Source organism: Citrus clementina, unplaced genomic scaffold (assembly GCF_000493195.1).
Source record: "Citrus clementina cultivar Clemenules unplaced genomic scaffold, Citrus_clementina_v1.0 scaffold_3, whole genome shotgun sequence".
NCBI lineage: Eukaryota > Viridiplantae > Streptophyta > Magnoliopsida > Sapindales > Rutaceae > Citrus > Citrus x clementina.
The window spans coordinates 42,255,169-42,277,627 of NW_006262339.1; the positions used below are offsets into that span (position 1 = coordinate 42,255,169).

At 36.8% G+C, this 22,459-nt stretch overlaps 2 protein-coding genes across 4 annotated transcripts; one reads left to right on the plus strand and one right to left on the minus strand.

Annotated features, from left to right (window-relative positions):
* Nucleotides 1-1,257: 1,257 nt before the first annotated feature.
* LOC18049766 (chromatin modification-related protein EAF1 B) lies at nucleotides 1,258-15,552 on the plus strand. 2 transcript variants are annotated; one of them, XM_024188575.1, is made up of 23 exons: nucleotides 1,258-1,721; nucleotides 3,065-3,266; nucleotides 3,363-3,438; nucleotides 3,543-3,640; nucleotides 3,742-5,227; nucleotides 5,379-5,498; nucleotides 5,660-5,917; nucleotides 6,723-6,914; nucleotides 8,027-8,107; nucleotides 8,469-8,526; nucleotides 8,602-9,113; nucleotides 9,233-9,286; nucleotides 9,733-9,790; nucleotides 9,889-10,085; nucleotides 10,187-10,240; nucleotides 10,367-10,447; nucleotides 10,678-10,815; nucleotides 10,948-11,064; nucleotides 12,186-12,286; nucleotides 12,440-12,646; nucleotides 12,737-13,112; nucleotides 13,363-15,174; nucleotides 15,289-15,552. In XM_024188575.1, the coding sequence occupies exons 2-22, from the start codon at nucleotides 3,124-3,126 to the stop codon at nucleotides 15,088-15,090; spliced, it is 6,135 nt and encodes a 2,044-aa protein (XP_024044343.1). In that variant the 5' UTR covers nucleotides 1,258-1,721; nucleotides 3,065-3,123; the 3' UTR covers nucleotides 15,091-15,174; nucleotides 15,289-15,552. The 2 variants fall into 2 exon arrangements, with proteins under 2 accessions (XP_024044343.1, XP_024044344.1); XM_024188576.1 differs by having other exon boundaries at nucleotides 3,363-3,417.
* Nucleotides 15,553-16,939: 1,387 nt separating this feature from the next.
* LOC18049767 (phosphatidylinositol/phosphatidylcholine transfer protein SFH9) lies at nucleotides 16,940-22,232 on the minus strand. Of its 2 annotated transcripts, none has more exons than XM_024189071.1 (16): nucleotides 21,778-22,232; nucleotides 21,528-21,574; nucleotides 21,118-21,415; nucleotides 20,556-20,655; nucleotides 20,027-20,293; nucleotides 19,853-19,930; nucleotides 19,658-19,759; nucleotides 19,527-19,576; nucleotides 19,332-19,431; nucleotides 19,120-19,209; nucleotides 18,941-19,033; nucleotides 18,313-18,409; nucleotides 17,732-18,126; nucleotides 17,552-17,626; nucleotides 17,280-17,441; nucleotides 16,940-17,197 (listed from the first exon to the last, which is right to left on the minus strand). In XM_024189071.1, the coding sequence occupies exons 2-15, from the start codon at nucleotides 21,532-21,534 to the stop codon at nucleotides 17,382-17,384; spliced, it is 1,812 nt and encodes a 603-aa protein (XP_024044839.1). In that variant the 5' UTR covers nucleotides 21,535-21,574; nucleotides 21,778-22,232; the 3' UTR covers nucleotides 16,940-17,197; nucleotides 17,280-17,381. The 2 variants fall into 2 exon arrangements, with proteins under 2 accessions (XP_024044839.1, XP_024044838.1); XM_024189070.1 differs by having other exon boundaries at nucleotides 21,118-21,418.
* Between the last annotated feature and the right edge of the window lie 227 nt (nucleotides 22,233-22,459).

Consider the following 22,459-nt stretch of genomic DNA (forward strand, 5'->3'; position numbering starts at 1 on the left):
ATAATTAAAAAAAGGGTTAATTTTGGGATTATAAAGAATTTTTTCGAGTTAAATAGTGGGGAAAATTTATTGAACAATGGCTCATTTGAGATTGCTATTGAAAGGTTCAAAAGTGACTTGAAAAGTTAAAAGTTAATTTTAATATTTGGTAAATAAGGAGCTTAAATATTTAGGGTTAGGTGCATATAAAAAACAGAAAAAAGAAAGATTAGGTCTGCTCAACATGACACAATACTGTTCACATCTCTCCTAATTTAAGATCAATTTGGTATTAAGATAGGTAAAATATTTGGTAAAACTAACTGTTGTAATTTATAAGGTAAGTTAAACCTGATTATGTTCTTACATGATGAAAAACCTATTATATTTTTATTATTTTTGTCAAAATAATTATTTATAATTCATATTTACTACACACTTTTATTTTATAGTTACAGTTTATTTCCACAATAATTGTAACTAAAAGTTACAACACTCTAATACTAAATAAGACGTTAAGTTTAAAACTTCTAGCAAACTATAGTTGAATTTTGACAAAAATCTAACGATTGAGCCCCCAACTTATAAGCTAATATTAGGACCTGTTAGGAATTGTTTTTTTTTTTAGGTTTATAAGTGATTTTGAAAAGTAAAGAAGGAATAACTTTTCAAAATATAATTTTGAAAATTACTTTTATACTTAATATAATTATATATATATTTTCATATATATCACAAAAATAAAAAAAAAATTGTCTTTATTAATTAGAAAATAAAATCATTAACTTTAAAGAGATTATTATTATTATAAACATGTAAATAAATTTTATTTAACGTTATGTTCAATTCAATCATTTATATTCTTATAAAAATTTAATAATAAGATTAACTAAACACATATGACTATTTTTAAAACTTACAACACTTTCAAAAATAAATTTTACGAAATATTTAATTGATTCTTTTCACAGTTGATTATTAATTATTTATATAGTATAGTTAACAACAATTATTTTAAAAAATACAGTATTATGAAATTGATCTTTAACATTATAATACACATGCGCACACACGCAAAGATACTTGCTATTTGACATAAAAGTGAACTATTTGTTTGTAAAATTAGATCAATAAAAAAAAATATTTTTAATTAAAATATTTTTAAATATAATTTTACGAAATTTTGTTAATTTATATTATACCGTTCATCTTTCTCTTAGCCTATAAATGATTGCACATCGAGATAGAAGAAAACTAGAGAGGCAGTAACAGAAATAAATAAATAAATAAATAAAAATCCCAAAATGGACTAAATTTGTCTAAAGCCCCTCACGTTCATCTTTCTTCTCGAGTTGAACCCAAATCGAACCCAGCCCAAATCGCTGAGCGAGCAAGCGAGCCGGGAGAGAGACCTAGCATAGTATTTTCGAAAACAAAAGCCATACCTAGAGAGAAGATAGAGAGAAGAAAAACCAAAACGAAATTTCGAAATAGAAATTAGAAAAATTGGAATTACGAATTTTCAAAATTCACTTGTATTACACACACACTCTCGCATACAACGCTGTTTCTTATCATGGATTACATTTGCTATCCCGCTTTGTGCATTAGGGCAAATTCTTCTCGTTGTTGATTGGGGCCTAAACACTTGGTTTCTTCATCTCGAAAACCCTAGGAGAGAGTCCCACTGTGGGGTTTCAGGTGTCCTAGCTACGAATTTCATTATTCAGTTATCAATTCAGGTGATTCTTGTTCCAATTTTGGGTTGTTTTCGAAACCCTAGAATCTGGTGACGTGGAATTTTGTGCATTTGCGTCAATTCAATGTCTTTAGGGTTTCTTTTGAAGGTCTAGAGATGTGAATTCGTTTGTGTTAGGGTTTGGGGAGGCCTTCTGGTTCAATGTTAGTTGTTTTATGTGCATGCTTTCGTTTAGGCCAAGTCTAATGCTAAAATTTGGTCTGCTTATTGGGAAACTGGGGTTTGTGTTCCGTTTGGTAAACAAGTGGATTTTACTGTTTAGTGGATGTTTTGAAGGTGCACGCCTGATAATTTGAGGAGAATTACTTGTGCTGAGTGTCTTTCAAGCATTATTACTTATTATGCACATGTACTTGCTATGAAGTGCAACCAGTTATGTGCTATCCATTTGACATTGCTTTAGATACTCATATTAATTATGGATAGTCCTTTTCCTTGATTGAACTTTTAACTTTTGCATTTGACTTCCATGTTTAGTTGCAGCATTTTGTTTGTTGCTGTAATCATTGATTGTTCATCAAGTTTTATGTGGTCTTGCAACAACCTTGAGATTTTAATGTGCTGCTACTATATTGATATGATCAAGTTTTAGTACACATGCTTTTATGTTAGGCTTTTATGGAAATTGGACAATATAGGTTTGATTTTTGAATCTTCACGCATGATGTTTCCTCTTTCTTTTGAAGTTTTACTGGATAATTTTCAAATAGTTGAGACATACATTGCCTTGCCTTCAGGATAATTCATTTTAAAGCGTGGCTTCTACGTCAATTATTAATTGTCTTCTTTATGGATGTGTCATGGCAGTTTTCTTCTTAATCAATCTGTGAATACAAGCAGGTGACATCACTGGATGTTTGTATTTTCTGTACAGGGTGAATTCTGTATTCCCCAGATATACATTTTTCTTTCTTATGGATATTGGCTATATTTAGTGTTGGTTTCCATGTGTCTTTGTTTGTACCTTGGAATTGCAGAAAATAGGTAATCCACTGCTGCTTGTATTAGGCATTTTTCAATGCTTTGAATAGTATGTATTTCCTTTTCCTGAAATTTGAGTGATCGCTTGATGTAACCTGTTTTAGTCAATTTCCTCTACTCTATTATGTGAACTTATTGAATCTTGAATCTGAACCTGAATGAGGAGAGTCTAGTTTATTGTGCTTACGTGTCTGCATGCTTTTCAGTTCACTGAAGGAAAAATAAAATTGGTGATTGTAGATTCTTAAAATTTTGTTTTCATTACTGGCTTATAGTTATTATTCATTGTTTATGCTGTTCTTCATTGTTAGACATCTCTTACAGTTTGTTTTATTTTCTTTTCAGGAATTTAATAGATTCAGGAAATTGATGGGAATAGTAGGCGTGTAGGTATCAGGGTAGTGATGCATGGATGTGGACCAGAAACTGCTCTCCTAGTAAATGCTGAGGTTGATTCCATGGGAGGGGTTGTTGACGGCGGAGTTGGTATTGGTGTCAAAACCTCTCCACGTCGAGCAGCAATTGAAAAGGCTCAAGCAGAGCTACGGTAATACTGCTTTTCATATTTTTGTTCCATGTAATTTCTACTTTGACAATGCATGTTGCCAATTTTTAAAGCAAATTATTCTTTTGTTGTCAACAGGCAAGAGTATGATGTTCGTGAGGAGAGGAGAAGAGAACTAGAGTTTCTGGAGAAAGTATTGTGTTTTGATCTTATTGTAACTATTGACAAATTGTTAATGTTGTTGATAATTATACGCATCCACCATAGGGAGGGGGCGAAAAACATTATATGATTGTTATTATTTCTCCTTACTTGCAGGGTGGCAACCCTTTGGATTTCAAATTTGGAAACGCTGCATCGGTTAGTGTCCAGTCTACTTCACTTACTGATCAGCAGGCAGAACATTTTGTGACCAGGTAAAATCTTCTTGGTTGGTATTTATTGGTGAATAACAGTTGTGCATTATGTCTACTGGGAAGTGTCTAATGCTTCCTGCATACTTTCATTTCTTTTACAGTGAAGCAAAAGGTAGTTTTGCACTGACTGCTTCACCCCATGGTGATTCTGTAGAGAGTAGTGGTAGACCAGGGGTTCCTACAGTTTGTGAACCCAATACTGCTGATAACCTTTTACTTTTTGATGGTGAAAATGAGATACTTGAACGTGAAAGGACCTCTGTACATCCTGTTAAACGAAAAAATATTGTTCCATCAGAACAGTCTTCTCGCATGGATGGGTCTCAAAATGCTAAGGAATCAGAAGATTCTGCTATCTTTCGCCCATATGCTCGCAGGAATAGGTCTAAAAGTAAACGTGATGCTGCTCGATCAGGTTCAAATGACATAGTTCAGACTCGTTCCGGGGATGGAACTTCTCTAACTGTTCGGGGAAGTTCATGGGATGCAAAGGGGTCAATATCTGATTCAAACAACCAAAAGGAGCAGAATTTGCTTTCTGTTACTAATCCAAAGGCAGCAACCTCAAATGGTGATATTGGTTCTAAGGTTGTTCTATCTGATAAACATATAAATACGGAGTTGGATAGGGTGCCGACTCCGGCAGTAACAACCAGCCCGAAAGTTAGTTTGCCTGATGATAAGCTGGATGTTACAGTTCCCAAAAGGATGAGTGATGGACAGCAAAATCAATCTGCACAAGTTGATGCCCAGCAAACATCTGCACTTGTTGATGTGCAGCAAAATCCTGCGGATGTGGCTTTTGTGAAACCTGATCTTGTTGGAGGAAATGAACAGATAGTTTCAGCAGAAGTTGATTGTCTTCCTTGTGAAGCTACAGAAAAAGCAGTGAATGAAAGTTGTTCTAATCAGCTAAACGGATTTGATAATCAAGATAGAGATAGGAAATCTATTCCAACTGAAGGTCAAAATAGTACTGCAGCCATTGGTACAAAATTAGATTCGGAGTCATCTTGCACCCAAAACAGTTTAAGTGTAGATGTAAATAATGATAGCGATGCATGCATTAATCCAAAACATGTTGATTCTAATGGAGTTGCCACTGAACAAACATCAGATTTGGAAGGCACAGCAGTTGGTGAAATGGTCAAGGAAGAAAATGGGATCAAGATTGACTGTGGTGCCGCCATGAATGTGGATGAGAATTCTGCTTATCAAAATCATAGCAACAATGGTTCCATGGTCAAAGTTGAGGAAGAAATAAATACAAGTAAATCTGACTTGCAAAAAGAGTCGAAGTATACTTCCAATCTTGAGGGAGTGCCACAAAATGTCAATACTATGTTAGAAACTGAAAAAAACTTGAGCGATGTGTTGAGTTACGACTCCAACAGCAACAAGGAGAACCTTTTCTCTGGAAGATCTCAGGGCCCGATGGATATCTCAACTTGTGAGCCTCTTGAGAGTTCCATGTTAGGTAGAAATTCTGCCGATGCCAATGATCATCAAACTGAATCTGTTAACAACTTAAAGTTTGCTGACAAGGCACTTGAAGATTCAATCCTCGAAGAGGCACGGATTATAGAGGTAATTAGATTATCTTCCCATAGCATGACTACAGAATTTTGCTTGCCAAAGAAAGGAAAGAATCCTTTTTTTGGTCTTCTGATTTGACCTTTGGTTTGTCATCATTCCTTGTACTGAAAGGCTTTGGTGTATGTCATAATATTGTAAACAGGCTAAGCGGAAAAGGATCGCTGAGTTGTCTGTTGGTACCTTGCCCTCTGAAACTCGGCGGAAATCTCACTGGGATTTTGTCCTTGAGGAAATGGCATGGTTGGCAAATGATTTTGCACAGGTCTGATTATGATTATTTCCTCCTTTCTTTTGGATTGTTTTACATCTTTTGGTTTATTTTAGATTGATATTTAAGTAAATTTGTATTTCAATAATATTGGTTAATGTTATGTCTGATGTCTGTTGGTAATTTTTTTCTCTATGTTATCATTTTCTTTAAAGGAACGTCTTTGGAAGATGACTGCTGCTGCTCAAATATGTCATCGGGTTGCTTTTACTTCTCGGTTGAGATCTGAAGAACAAAATCAACGCTACAAGCTCAAAAAAGTAGCTCTAAACCTGGCAAAGGCTGTCATGCAGTTTTGGCATTCAGCTGAGGTGCTTCTAAATAATGACAATCCAACTGTTGGTCCAAAAACCAGCAGGCAAGATTTGGTTGGATCAACCAGTGATGATGTGATTGAAGCTTCTGAGGACAAGGTTGGAAATTTTGACATGCTGCTGGTTATGTACTAGAACCCTTTTTTAGTCAATTCTTCAATTGCCATAGGATGGGGATTATAATTTTTTTGCTCATTTTCATTTTTAATATCCATCATTACCTCTTTCACTTATCATCAATGGTGGCTGTTCTTATTTTTCTGTCATCTTTTGCTATTTTATGATTTACCATGATGATGCTGTTTTCCGAGTTTGAATTATTCACTTTCTGGAGTGTTAATGATTGTATCCAAGATAATCTAGAGTACTTTTGTAGTTCTTTAAAGTGTTCTATTGGATTTGTGTGCTAAATGCATTTAAGATTTGTGGTCAAATTTGTAACTGAAATAACTTGCAGGAACCGGTTGGATCATAAGGTAATATATTCTCTGACAATATGGTAGATTGTTGAACTCTAACTTCTAGATTATGTTGTGTGGGCACGACTTGTCCTCAAACAACTTCCATTAAGTTTATATATATATTATCCTTTTAATATACATATGGAGTTTCCAATAGATTTCTGAATTTGGGTAGCATGAGGTCCTAGATTTATTTTGTTTTGGTTGGCAACTGAATTTCTTAGTCCAATGACGTATCCTGAAGCTTAGAGCTTTTCTTGGAGTAGTTGCTGTTTATTTTGTGCTTGCCTCTGGTTGTGTGCTTTGCTGAAAATGCTCCTTTTTTTTTATTAAGGTGTCCATATAGTTACAACTGGATGCTTTACTTTCTATAATAGACATCAAATTTCTTGTCTTGCATTTATGTGAGATATGTTGACGATATGTATTGTGGTCTTGAGCAGGAGACAAGTAAAACTATGGAGCAACAATATTCCAGAAAAAATGCTGCACTTGCCATTCATGGATATGCTGTAAGATTTTTGAAACACAACAGTTCTCCTGTTCTTCCTCTTCAAGCTGAGGCACCTGCAACTCCTGATAGAATATCTGATTCCGGTATTATGGAAGTGTCTTGGGATGATCACCTTACCGAAGTATGGACCAAATCTTTATATCTTGTTCATGTGTTTAGTTTATTTAGTATTGTTATTGACCACCATTGATCTCTTATATTTATATCACTTGTTGAAGTGATTGGCCGATTAATTTAGAGAGGCCTTTTAGATTCATTTCCTTCAATTGTGTTTAGCCTTTTTTTACATGATGCCCAAAAATCCTTCTGCATCATTATGTTCCTCTCTTGGAAGGGCCTTGTAAAAGAAGGTGCTTTCAACAACTCTATTACAAAAGCCTTTTATCCAAATATAGCGTCTGGTGATGTCAAAGTTGGTTTACTTTAAAATATTTTGACTGCACTTTAAATTGGCTTGTTTCTGCTGTTTCATTTAATAATACTGTTCCCTTTTTCTTATTGAAGTCTTAAGTGACAAGTGCCTTTTAATTGTCATATGTTTAAGTTGTAGTGCCAGTAACTCATAACATAAGCTGTCTATATTTGATAAGTTTATTTATTGTTTCTGGTCTTTTAAGTATCATATGCCTCTTTGGTTGCACTATTTTTTCTATTTTATATTCTGGCTTCATCCCTAGTTTGATATTGTCTCCATCATGTGTAATCAGTGTAATAGAACAGATCAATCACATTCTAGCTAAAAGAAAGAAACCAATTACTTTCTTAACTCATTGGCAAAATTGCTTATAAGAAGAATGAATAAAGGTTTTACCATTGTTGTACTGCAATTTTGGATGACTGTTTCTTTTCAACTTTAAAGCAAGCTTTTAGATTGGGTCCATATGTTTTCTGATCTGGTCATTAGGTAAATGAAGAAATTATCCCTAAGACCTAAAAACATTGATTGAATCAAATATTGAGGGACTAAACTATTTTGATATTTAATAGATAATTGGGGTTAGGAATCATGGTTTCTTTATGGTAAATTTCAAATCTATATGAGGAAATGCTCTGGAAGAAGTAGGAGTTGTGATTTCAGCTTAGACCAACATGACTATTTTATTTCATGGGGCCCAAGATGGAGTTGGAGATGTGATTGAGAGAGACTACTTTTCTCACTCTGCATGATCTTGGCTACATATGCTGTATTCATTTATGATGATAATAATTTGCTGTTACTTTTGTAAACTGCAGGAAAGCCTCTTCTATGCTGTTTCCTCAGGTGCAATGGAAACTTACCGAAAGTCAATTGAATCTCATTTAGCGCAGTCTGAGGTAAACATATCTTCTAACAATTCCTTGTGTGCATGTTTTCCGTCCGCTAATTCCTTCTATCCTGTGAAGAGAGTATCATGAAACTAAAAGTCATCAAACACATACTTTTTTTTCCACCAACTGCATTTACTGCTAACTAACTCGAGCAATTCAACTAATAAGCCTACACTTCTTTTTCCTCAATTCCAGATAGTATGATAATATTATTCTTCCTTTTAAAAAAAAAAAAATTTGAGGGACTCTAGTTAAATTCTTCCAGTTTTCTGGTCATGTTGTTAAAATTAAGTGGCACTAGTACATAATTGACTTACTTAAGTCCTTGCATATTTTTACTTATGTTGTTTTCCCTTTTCTGCCCCAGAAAACTGCTAGTAGTGTGCAAGAGGAAGTGGACACATCAGTATATGATGCTGCAGCAGGTAATGATTTTATTTTGGTAGTTCATTTTTTATTGAACTTAAGCTGTGTGCCAATAAGTTTAAATTCAAATACAGAATTTGGTTATCACGACACTGCTTATGATGAGGACGAGGGTGAAACGAGTGCGTATTATCTGCCTGGGGCCTTTGAAGGTAGCAAGTCATCAAAGTTTGCACATAAGAAAAGGAAGTATGGAATGAAGTATACCGGGAGATCATATGAAGTGGGAGCTGATATTCCTTATGGACATGGCACAGCTGGGTCTCAACAATCCATGATGGGGAAAAGGCCAGGCAATCTTAATGTAGGTTCAATTCCCACAAAGCGCATGCGCACTGCTTCCAGGCAGCGGATTATAGGTCCATTTAGTGCTGGAGCTGCTGGGAGTTTGCTGGCTCCGGCAAAGACAGATGGTTCAAGTGGAGATACAAGTTCTTTTCAGGATGATCAGAGTACTTTGCATGGTGGATCTCAGAATCAGAAAAGTGTGGAGGTTGAGTCAGCTGGGGACTTTGAAAAGCAGTTACCTTATGACTGTGCGGAAACATCAACAAAACCGAAGAAGAAGAAGAAAGCAAAGCATCCGGTGTGTTGGAATTCATGTTTCTTCCTTTTCTTGTTGCTGTCGAAAATATGGCTAATTTTACCACAATCTAGTTATTTCTTTGCTTGTGGCTAAGTTGCCTTAATTTTATATGGTTGTAGGTTTCTGCTTTTGAGCAGGGTTGGCAGATTGAGTCTACTGTTTATAGTGAACAGGTAAATAAATTTCCCTTTTCTTTTCTGTGCTTTTTGTTATTTTCTGTTGAGTGACTTTAAGCAGTTTGACAAATTTATATAGTGGTTAGGCTTCTGGTGATGCATTATGGGATTGTTTTGACTAATGACTCTTTTGCCTCTGTTAGCCATTTTAGGTTTTGTTTTTTCAGTCGTCATAGTACTATATAGAGTGCTTCGCTATATTTATTATTTCATTTTCTGAACATTAGGTGAAAAGTACACTAATATGTATTTCTATGGAACAGTGATGTAAATCATAAGAATCCTCTTTTTGTCATGTTTACAAGCCTGTGTGATATTCCTTTTCTGGTTGTCATCTTTCCCATGGGTTGGAAAGGGGCGGTTATTTATCCTTTTGCTACCTCATGTTGTATCCCAGAAGTTATTGGCTAAAATGTTACATTAATTCTTTGATGTGTATGTAGAGGGATCATTCTAAAAAGAGATTGGAGAGTCATCATTTTGATTCTAATGGAAACAATGGTAAGGCTCTTTTTAATATTTTACTTGCTTTAATAATTGGTTTTATATGACAGCTAGTATTTAGTTCATCTTTTATATTTTTCATGTCTTTTGTCAAGGCTTATATGGGCAACAAAATGCGAAGAAGCCAAAGATAATGAAGCAATCATTGGACGCCACTTTTGACAACAGTACTCCTTTGACTGGGTCCATCCCTTCTCCAGCGGCTTCCCAGATGAGTAATATGTCCAACCCAACTAAATTTATTAAATTGATTGGTGGCCGAGATAGGGGGAGGAAAGCCAAATCGCTGAAGGTACTATTTCATAATAGCTGAATAATCATGTGCTTCTACTTGTTTCCTCATGCTTTGATATATTGTATTCTAGGAATTTGAGCATTTAGCCTTCTCTGCAGATGTCTGCTGGGCAGCCTGGTTCTGGAAGTCCTTGGTCATTATTTGAAGACCAGGTTGTTTTGCCTTCTTGGCTTTCTTGAGCATCTCTCTTTTATTTTGTGTTTTCATTTGTTTATTTCTTTTATCCTGAGGTATGGCTGTACCTGAACTGTTAATTCTATATGTACATGTAACATCAGGCACTTGTTGTCCTTGTACATGATATGGGCCCAAACTGGGAGCTTGTTAGTGATGCCATGAATAGTACCCTTCAGTTTAAGGTATGCATGTGTGCTTTAAGATGCTCCTCACACTATCCTCTCTTTTCAGATTGTCCCCCGATTCATATTGGGTTGCAGAAGATAATAGTATGGTTATGGTTATACTGCTATAAACTTCAAAAATGGTTCTTTCATTTTGGGGCTAGTTAGTATTTCCATTTAGATGGTGAAACAGCTGTATATTCTTTTCCATCATCTATTTGTTTCATTGACTCGTGCAACATGTTCAGTGTATATTCCGCAAGCCTCAAGAATGCAAGGAGCGTCACAAGATTTTAATGGATAGGGGTGCTGGAGATGGGGCTGATAGTGCTGAAGATTCTGGATCTTCTCAGTCTTATCCATCTACATTGCCTGGAATTCCAAAGGCAAGAATCATCTTTGCCACTTGGCATTGTAGAAGTAGATGTAACTTTTATTTATGTGTTCATTTGAGACTTTTGTACTGTTGAACTAATTGTCTATTTTTTTAATTGGATATGTTGCTGTATTTGATGCAGGGAAGTGCCAGACAGTTGTTTCAACGATTGCAAGGGCCAATGGAAGAGGATACTGTTAAGTCTCATTTTGAGAAAATCATTATGATTGGGAAGAAGTATCATTATCGGAAGTGTCAGGTTTGTCATGATCTGAAGTTAACTATGAAATTGATTCTTTAATTATATTTGTCTATTTTTGAAAGTCCAAATCTTTTTACCTTTAGGAGAGTTCTTATTCTTGATACATACATGTTATGACTGGAGAAAAATATTTTGATTTCATTTTCTTCTCAGACCAACTTTTTGTATATATTCATGTTTTATTGAAATATGTAGATTCAATTTAAATCTCAGGAAATTTTCTAAAGTTAACCTTCACACTATATCATATTGATTCTTGAAGTGATTTCTACATTGGTTTCATTTAACTCATTGAAATTTTTTAACTTGTTGCCCTGAGGAATGTTTTCGTTCTCTGTTCTTGTTAAAGCTTGTTTTTATGTACATTGAATCATTTAATTAGTTATAGGACCATGAAATTCATATGCAAAAACATATGAAGAATCTGCCTAATACTGAGGTTTATATTTTAGTAAAGAACTGGTTATTCCTGCGCTAGAAAACGAAATGATGTATTTTTAATAATTTTGGGAAGCTCTTGTAGACTTCATATGTCCATGACACTGGGTTGGGCTTTTGAAATTTAAAATATTTTGTTAAAAGCTCATTTAAGGGTGTGTGTGTTCTCGCATGTATGTGCAATAAGAAGTCCAAGCTTTTTGTCCATTTGCCTTTATGGTGATGTTACATACAAACTACTTAAAGTCGGTTTGCAAGTTAGGGGCATCATTCATGTTTAAATTAGTTTCCCTTTCTCGTCCAATGTTTATCTCTCAACCTAGTATCTCTTCAGGTTTCCTGAAGGAAAATATAAAATAAAAGGGAAGAAAAAGAGTGGTTTCCTAAACCCAGTATGCCTAAATTTGTCATAAAAAAATTTCGGGTGGCTTCCTCTAAAATAAAAATGGAAGAGCACTGAAGCTTGCTTAAAAATGATGCATACGGGTTACTGCCACTTTTATGTAGATGGCTTTAGGGGATCATAAACGATGGATAAACATGATATTATGTGTAGGTGATCACTCAACAGGAATATTTCTATTTGTTATATGGAACTAGAAAGCATCTTTGTTTTAGTTCATTGCTCTTCTTTAAATCTTTTCCTGACTAATATTTTCTCTGTTGTTTATCACGTGAAGAATGAAACCCATGATCTAAGGCAAGTTGTACCAGTTCATAATTCTCATGTTATTGCTCTTTCTCAAGTGTGCCCAAATAACCTGAATGGATGCATTCTAACGTAAGTCTTGATGTCTCTCATACATAATCATCAATCCTTTTTTCTTCTCTCCTTTTTCATTTATGAGTTTAATTTTATTGACCCCAGGGGTACCCATCATTTATCTTATCATGCATCAGTCTCATTAATTTATTTTTCATATCCTGGATGAAGGCCTCTTGATCTCTGTGATGTGACTGCATCAAGCCCAGATGCTGTCTCACTTGGTTTTCAGAGTTCTCATGCAAGTGGTTTAGGAATATCCAACCAAGGAGCTATGCTTCATACTTCTGGGCCTAATTCTCCACTGCAAGGATCTTCTGGTATAGTTCTTGGCAGTAATTTGTCATCACCATCTGGTCCACTCAATCAATCTATCAGGTAGTAAGCTAGCATATTGCTTAATTGTGAATCTGTTATCACATTCTAATTCTTTATTATTGGTTTGCTGGTTATGTTGTTTGTTGTCAGGGATGGTAGATACAATGCTCCCAGGGCAAATCTGCCAGTTGATGAGCAACAAAGAATGCAACAGTACAATCAAATGTTATCAGGTAGGAACATTCAACAGTCCAACTTGCCTGCCCCTGGGCCGCTCTCTGGAGCTGAACGCAGTGTTCGTATGCTACCTGGTGGAAGTGGTATGGGAATGATGTGTGCTATGAACAGAAGCATGCCAATGTCGAGGCCAGGGTACCAAGGAATGGCTTCATCTCCAATGCTGAATTCTGGTAGTATGATTTCTTCCAGTATGGTGGGGATGAGCCCTGTAAATATGCACTCAGGAGCTGGTCCTGGTCAAGGAAACTCGATGTTGAGACCTCGGGAGGGGATGCATATGATGCGGGTAAGTAGCTAGTCTTAAATTGTTTCAGTTGCTTTTTTGCTATTTTTGTGTTTATTTGTTCTACAATAACGAGTGAATGAGGAGTGAGTCTTAGTAGTATATAATAGAGCTCTCCACCTTTAAATATGGATCTTTCAAATTGTCCCTGATGTTGCTCTGCTGCTTTAGAATTTCCTTGTTTTTGTTGTAACTATTGGTAAGACATTAGTATATTTAAATCAAATGATAATAGTGTTTATTTGTGTCATAGCCTGGCCATAATCCAGATCATCAAAGGCAATTAATGGTACCAGAGCTCCAGATGCAGGTCACACAAGGGAATGGTCAAGGAATTCCTGCTTTCAATGGATTGAGTTCTCCTTTCTCTAATCAAACTACCCCTCCACCTGTTCAGACGTATCCAGGCCATCCCCAGCAGCCACATCAAATGTCTCCGCAGCAGTCCCATGGTCTGAGCAACCATCATCCTCATCTTCAGGGCCCAAATCATGCTACAGGATCACAGCAGCAAGCATATGCAATTCGCATTGCTAAGGAAAGACAAATGCAGCAGCAGCGATATTTGCAGCAGCAACAGCAACAACAGCAGCACCCACAACAGTTTGCTGGATCTGGCACTTTGATGCCACATGTCCAACCACAGCCTCAACTTCCCATATCATCTTCTCTGCAAAATAATACCCAGATTCAATCACAAACTTCATCTCAGCCAGTATCTATGCCTCCCCTAACTACATCTTCCTCAATGACTCCTACAGCTTTGCAGCACCAGCAGAAACACCACTTACCTTCTCATGGACTCAGCCGTAATTCTCAATCTGGTGCAAGTGGGCTGAACAATCAGGTGGGGAAGCAAAGGCAACGACAGCCACAGCAGCAGCAGTTCCAACAATCCGGAAGGAACCACCCTCAACCGCGGCAGCATGCGCAATCTCAACAGCAGGCCAAACTTTTAAAGGGAATTGGAAGAGGGAATATGGTGCTGCATCAAAACCCTAATGTTGACCATCTAAATGGTCTCAATGTGGCTCCAGGTAACCAAACTGCTGAGAAAGGGGAGCAGATCATGCATTTAATGCAGGGACAAGGTTTATATTCTGGCTCCAGCTTAAGCCCAGTTCAACCATCTAAACCCTTAGCTCCTTCTCAATCCACTAATCACTCACAGCCACAGCAAAAATTATTTTCTGGGGCAACCCCTCCTTCATCAAAGCAACTTCAGCATGTCCCTTCTCATTCTGATAATAGCACTCAAGGCCATGTTCCATCAGTCTCCTCTGGACATTCACCATCAGCTACGCATCAAGCTGTTTTGCCTGCAATTATGGCTTCAAACCACCAGCATCTGCAACTTCAACCCCAACCACACCAAAAGCAGGTTAATCAAACTCAACCAGCTGCTCAGAGAATCCTTCAACAAAATCGTCAACTGAATTCTGACATGGCTAACAAGTCTCAAACTGATCAAACTCAAGCAGACGAGCCTGCGAGCAATGCTTCTCTGATGGGTGCTAGTGCAACTATGGCATTGTCTCAGGTCTGTATCGACTCCAGCAGTGTTGGACCAGCTTCTTCTGTTGTTGCTCAGCAATGGAAAGCATCAGAGCCAGTATATGATTCTGCTCTACCAAATATGGCCAATCAAGTGGGTTCAATTGGAAGCCCACCTCTTACAAGTTCCGGTGGGAGTGATGCAGCAACTTCTGTTAGTCAAGGGTTAGGTCAGAGACAGTTATCAGGTAGCTTGCCATCTCATGGGCATAATGTTGGGTCTCCATGGCAGCAGCAGTCGCAGTTACAACAGCCCCCTGCACCATCACCTGCATCTCAAAAACACTGCCAGCCACAAGATCTACAAGTTCTGCAGCAAGATCAACAGCAGTTGCCACTGCAGCAGCAGTCTCATCCGCAAACGCAGCATCTGCAAGCAGCTCAAGGCAGTTTGTATATCAGACCCACTAATGCTAAATTGGAATAAAGCAATCTGGTGATTTGAGCGGTTCTGAGAGCAGCCAGTGCTGCTAGGGTTGGGTTTGCATGCGCTTGAAACAGCAGTGTATAGGTAACGAAGGATCATTTTTAACATTTTAGCAACCTTCATGTATATTCTGACATATGGAGGTCTACTCTTGATTTGTTACATGGAGAAATTAGCTAACTAGTTTGTTTTGTGCAGATGAAGCTGGTTATTTTATTAGGGCAATGCAAAATGGACAAGAAGGAGATCGTCTTCTGCAGGTTCTGTTAAAAATTGTGTAGAGGAGACATTAACAGGCCAATCCATTTTGGCTTTTTTTTTCTTTTTTTCCCTTTTGATTTTTGGGATCCATGTATATTACCACTGGTTTAGAGGTTAGGGAAGATAGAGATGGATATAGAGTTATGTGTACAGGGGTCTCGTCTTCCTTCTCTTGTACTTCCTCCACACCAACCCCTACCCCCCCCCCCCCCCCCCCTTCTTAGCTCCCTTCATTTTCCCATTTGGGTCTGGGTCCTATTCCTTTTTTTGCCCTAGTAGATTAGTTGATGTAATATTTACCCTTTTAGATTAGTGGGTAGCAATCATTGTTATGGGGCAAAATGCCGTCTGGAAATTTTGTGTATACAAGGTCTCTCCAGTACATACACTGGTCAATGGTAGTGTTAGAATGATCAGTATCTGTCAATGCCGTGGGTGCCTGCCTTCATTGTAATTTGACAGCATCCCAAATTTCCGTAATGCAATGAGCCTTGATAGCTGATCCATCTTCTTGCTGTACATATTAAATGGCCTGTGGATATATCTTCTCCAACCAAAACATCTTTTTTGTTTGATTACAAGTTTGAACCGTGGATTATTTTTACCTCTAATTAATTGCAAGTCGATCGGTATCTTTAAAGGTTGCTACGGACGTGATCATGGCAACAGACAGAAGTCTTCTTTAGTAGAAACAGGAAAATGGTACGCTGGAGATGACAGCTTGAGATACGATGGACAGTAAGAGTAATGGTTTGCTGGTGCTTTGAGCATCAAATTGACAAATTCAATGATGCTCAAGTCTTTTATTTTTATTTATTTGTTTATTTTTGTTGTCTTTTTTTTTTTTTTCTGTTTTGTTGTTGGAGTATATAGCAGAAATAATTTTCTTTCTGTGAGCATCAACGATCATCCAAATCCTTAATTCTACTCATCTGCCACATCAATCTTCCTCTTCTCTGTTTTTGGTCTTACTGTGCCGTTCTCTCTTTGACTCTGCGGTGCTGCCAACTTGACTCCCACTTCATCATCCTCAATCCTCATCCACTGTCTAGAATCGCGGAGCATCCACTCACAACTATACGACTTGGCTGTACCGGTTTCTTTATAATTTCCGAGCGGGCAAGCAGCGATGGGTAAAAGTTCGACCAAATGCACGTGTCTTTCCTGAGCTTGTCCATTTTGGAGTACCAAAAATGTCAGCATTGATCTGAGAGGTAAAAGAATGCACACACACACACACACATATACATACCGGTGATAATTGCATTTAGGTGTTTCGGTTATTCTTGCATATTGTACGATTTATTAGATGGATTTTGTTTAGTGCAATATACTCGTGGACACACACACCAATCCAATCCATGAAGCTATTGATCTGGAATCAGAAGATGGCCAAAATCTAGTATTTCTTCATGTATGGGACCCTATAACCCCTATCTGTAGTTTTAGATTGTTAATTACCTCGGAAGAAAATCTTTGATCCCTGGAACATCTCACGCGTCCAACATAGAGATCAAATGGCACCGATACAAAGAAGTACGACTGTTTAAAACCACAGCTTAATTGTTTTGAAAAAAAAAAAAGTGGTCTTCTGAACTGCATTCTGCTTACACACCAAAAATAGATGGTTTTCACCTTCAACGTTAATAAGTTTCACAATTTATTTTACGGATGGCAGAAAGCAAAAAGGAAAACAAAAGGAGAGAATATAATATGTACAGAAATGAGAAGAATTTTACAGATGTTACATAACTTTTAACAGCTAAATTATCTCTAAAGACCTGCGTTCCCAGCAAGAGCTTCTTTTCTTCACTGGTTCAGCACCAGCTGTTGCAATTAAAAGAACCTATAGAAAAGAAAGTGAGATGAGATAATGACAAGACGAACAAGGTGATCTTTCATCAATGAAACGTGGAAAAGTTAACCACCTTGAACAACCGCACCGAAGATGGCAAGTAAATTCCAAATTGGCAGTTACAGCATTGTTGAGAATCTATAATTTATAAATCTGTGTTTTAAAATAATGAGGCTCATCTTCCAGGGGTAAGACTAAGAGGTCTACGGTTCCTTGGCCAACATGCGCTCGCCACCTGCCCAAAAAATGTTAATACTTCAGAATGTGAATGTCGTGTGGTAATGAAAATCGTCACTCAACTCCAAGAACATAGCAAGTTCTTTATTGAGTGAGTTATAAACTTGCCGGTATGCTGTTCTCCTTTAATTGTTCCAATGATTCAGCAAGCTCCACTTGTTTTGATGCGGTAGCAAGCAGTGCCTAGAAAATTTTGAGCATAAATACTTAAATACTGATTATCCCAAGATTTTTGAAGTTAAAGAAGCACGCTGCATAAAGCACAAATGAAAAGAAGAAGGAACTTACTTTTTTTGTCCTCTGTAAGTCATGTTCTATGGATTTAATGCGACTCAATGATTCAAGAAGCATGTCTTCTTTCTCTGGAGGAATTCTTTTAGGTTTATTAACCAGATCAGTTACCAATTCTTCCAAACGCTGCAGCCTCTCCCAGCATGGATGGAATGACTGATTCTCCACTGCTTGTGAAATGCTCTGCTCTTGAGAGCTTGTACAAGGCAAAGGGGATTTTGTCTGGTTTTCTAGTTTTTTGCATGAATGTTGCGCTACAAAAAGTCCTTTCAACCATGGGAACAGGAGTACACATGCTAACAAATTAAGAACAAAGTGAACTAGTACACTCATTAGACGGGGAATGAACTTCTTCAGTGGCCTTCTTTGAGTATTTTCAGAGGTTAAATTATCTGTCAGAAGCACCAAACGTGTAACATGTAAAAGCTTGCTATATTCAATGAGAAATAAGCCCCAGATGAAAAGCAGTAGATAGAGAAAAAAGTTAATAATGAAGTACATCGTTGATGTACTGGAGTACATCATTGATATAATTTAATCACTGACACGGGAGCTAAGTTTAATAGAAGAAATGATACCGTGCGGTAATCTATTAGTTGAAATAGCTTCATGAACTCCTGCAACATCAGTTTGTTCAGCCACACTGCTGGTGGAAGTAGGTTCACTCATCCTTCCCTGAGAAATATGTATGCAAGCAAAAGTCACATAGAATGAAGAATATTTTTTCATTGGGTACATATAATATTCGAATATTACAAGCACAGCTAAGTCCGTATGTTGATGAATATCAACACATATTCTGTGATACTACTATCATATAGCAGCCAAAGTGAGAAAGGAAAAGGACAAATTTTTAAGTGATGAACTACAAGAATCTGGAGAAAAGTCGTGCTTCATTTAACATGTTGTCATTATTTTTATCACTTTATACATTCCATGCTTTCAAGTTTCAAGAACCTTTTTTCCCCCCTTTTTCTCGTTAACACGTGTTAATTTATATGATTCCAGAAAATTATTTATTGAGAAAACATTTAATTTTACAAGTGAAATTTGTAGTTTATGGTAAATCATTATAACAGAATATCATGTCGATAAATTGAAGGGAAAAAAGAACTAAGATTAAATCCATTATAGCAAAAGTGGAAGGGAAAAAATAACTAAGTTGAAACCAGGGAGGAAAAAGAACACCATGTCCAGGAAACTTACATTGTCATTAAGTGGCACTAATTTTATGAAGCCTGAAGTATTTGACCTCACATCTAGAGTAGAATCGGCAGAGGATTTTTCACTATTAGCAACCTGCATAGGGAAGCATGGACTGTTGACAAAATACATAGTAGAATATAAGCAATATAACAAGAATAGTTCATAAATCAACAACTTACCTTAGAAGAGAATAATTTGATTTCTAAGTCATCAAAATCAGAAGAACGCTTTGTTTTCCGTGAGCACATTGCATTGCCAGCATGAACCAGCTTTAGACAGTAGATACAAAAGGGGTATAAGTTTTTTAGACATTTTTAAAGACTAAAAAAAGAATACCGAAGCATACATGTGACAATTTGTTTTTTTTTTTGGGAGTACTATGAAGTCATACTTTCATTATTCCTGGATCACTCCAAGGTCCCTTGTTAGATTTAAGGCACCCGCCTTCATTTGGACAGGAGCAAGTTCCACCAAGAAAATCTGGCAATTGACTGTCCAATGTAGAATTTCAAAATAAACGTGTTGAAGTCACAAAGGAACCCAAGCAATAATAAAATATTGCAGCGTATGAGTTAAAAATCCCAACCTCGAGTCTATAACCTCCAACAATTTATCGTGGAATTTGTAGCCTAAAACCTGTAAATTAGCAGAACATTTCTGGTTAATTTATATAGCCTCCAGAATACAGAAGAAATGTACGACTCATTATTAATTCACCTGTATCTTTGCGGTTGTTTTTGGGTCTAAAAAGCCTTTTGCTGTGTTCCACACAAGTTTGAATCCACTGCCAGCATTAACAATGAACATCTGATGTAATATCTGTTGTGAAAGAGAATGAGCTTATTTCAGCAATGATCAATAAATTTATGCAACAACCGTTTTGTATATTGTTTATTATAAAAATTAACCTACCTCAGGATAGTTGTCACCATCAATTTTCTGCATGCGCATCACAAGATCATGGGCAACCTTGCCGAAGCTCATCCAGTTCTGCATAATCCAGAAAAATGACAAGAGATAATGATGTATCAGTTGTATATGATAAGCAGAACTTCAAGAGACTGTAGCAGGCATTTTTAAAATTACCACTCCCTGAACATCCAATATGGTTATTGTAGAATCAATGTGTCTCTTGGCCGCAATAGAACATGCAGGGAACTTCTCAGAAAATGTCTTCTCAAACCCCTGGACGTGATATTTTAGAAACCGTTCCACTGTGGTGCAACTCATCAGCTTGCTGGGGTCAATTTGCCCAAGTCTCTCAATATATACAGGTCGACCTTCTTTATCTACACCATGGTAACCATGAGGATAACAACTCTGAACTTCATCATATTCTTCATATACAAAATCCTGAAAATTGCATCATCATATAGAGGTATCCGTTAGATAGTAAAAACTAAATTAAATCACAACTATAGACAGGAATGTTAAACCTAATACAAATTCCAATAACTACTACAAGTTTAAATCCGACCGAGACTAGAAGCCTCAATTGTCAATTGGCCCTTATATCAGCTAATGCTTGGTCCCTATCAGTTCGTTATCTCAATATACTTGAAATGGAAGGATTTCATCCAAGTTATCAACATATGACAGCAAAAGCACTGTTTACCTGCATAATAGTATCAACTCCATTCTCTTTCCTCCAGTTGAGCATTTCTACCCACATCTGGAAAGTTTTGTCAATGTCAAACTTCCTAGCCTTCAAAAATCTGCAGCAAGAAATCCCAGTTTTCTGCAATTTAGTGGAATAATTAAAGAAAGGAAGCAAATTCTAAAAGCATACATTCATAAACGAATGTTTCAATATCATGAAGATGGTTGGAAGAGCAAAATTGAGAACGATGCTGATAGTAGAGTGTTGCCGCTGTTCTTTTACATAGCTTACACCTTTAGGAGGTCATGACAGCATGACTAGCGCGAGTAATTTGAATAATCCATAGGATGAACAGAATAAAATCTATTATTATAATATTTTGAATTTGTCTCTAGATCGATAAGCTAGCATGCTAACATTGGAAACAACTTTGATCCAACAAAATCAATAGTGCATTTTAATTGATCAATCTGACTGTCTCACATTCAGCAAATACACGGCATTACTACAGAAAATTATATATACGCGAATCAGATTGATTCAATACAGAACAGAACAATGAAATCGAAATTTTTACCTCAACATAGTGTGGTAATCATCATGGCGAGAGGGAAGCATGTCCCGAGCGATCAATGCATTTCGAAATTCATTCACAGCCTTTTCCTCCGCAGCATCCCTCACATCCTCAATCGAAATCGGAGCACACCTGCTGTCGGAAACGCGCCGGCCGCGCCTCCTCAGACTGTGCGTTAACCTCGTTGAAGCACTCATGGCTTTCTTGCTCAGATACCTGCTCCTACTTCTCCGTTTCTCCTCTTCATAGATCTCAAAATCAGTGCTTCTTAACCTCTCGTTCTCTTCAACTGAAATCACCTCTGCTAAAACAAGCAACTGTTAGTTTTACTTTTAAGAGATATTGTATTTCACATAAATGCGAACATAAAGGTTTAAAATGTAAATTCGGATTTTTCATAAATAAAAATATACCTGGCATTGTTTCTAATTGTGGATATGATTTGAATCCTAGATTGTACCTGTACCGAACAAGACAAGTAAATCTTTGAAATCTCTGAAACAGTTATAAGTTAACAAACAAGAGAGATCTTCAAGATCTGCAAGACGTTTTTCTTTCTTTTTTTTTCCTAAAGAGAAAACGACGGAATTGACCAATAAAACGACACCAGTTCGCATAATTATCAAAGAACGATATTCCAAATTGAGCGATGATCAAAACAACCTCCAATCAACTGACGTTCAGTCACAAAATCACGCGATTCAGCTCTCTTCAGATTCACGTACAAATCATGAACGTATATGTATATGCTCCCTCTCTCTCGCCTCTGAAAAGGAGTTGCCGTTGCTTTCAAATTACGATTTCCTTTTAACAAACTTGTAATAAAAAATTTACAAAATAATATTAATTTAAAAGTGTTTTTTAACAATTCTTTTTTCTTTTTTGTTTGTTTTGAGATGACGGCGTAGCTTTCAGGTAACGAGAGGGTGAAAGGGGCTCATTGTCGTTAAAGGTTGGGAGCTCCGTCCGTCATGTGAGGTGGCGGCTGCAGTTTTGTTTTATCTTTTGTTGCTCTGTTTGTTTCAGGCGGGTTTTCGAGTTGCCGTTTGGTAACGGATCACAAAGGCTCTTGGCCAATTAGTTGGCTCCCCATGATGATACTGTTTGCGGCTTTGTGCTACGCGTACGCAACCAACCAACGAACGAATCCAATTCCTTTTTAAAGTCAAACTTTTGACTTTTTTTTCGCGGTAAGAATTTTTTAATTGTCGTAATTACTTTTCTTTTCGCTAATTAATTTCTTTGTTTTTTTTTAAATTTTTTCCATAAACTTTTTAAATATTATACAATGCTGACTTTTCAGTAATTGCTAGTGACTAAACTTAGTCGACCTTCTATTATACAG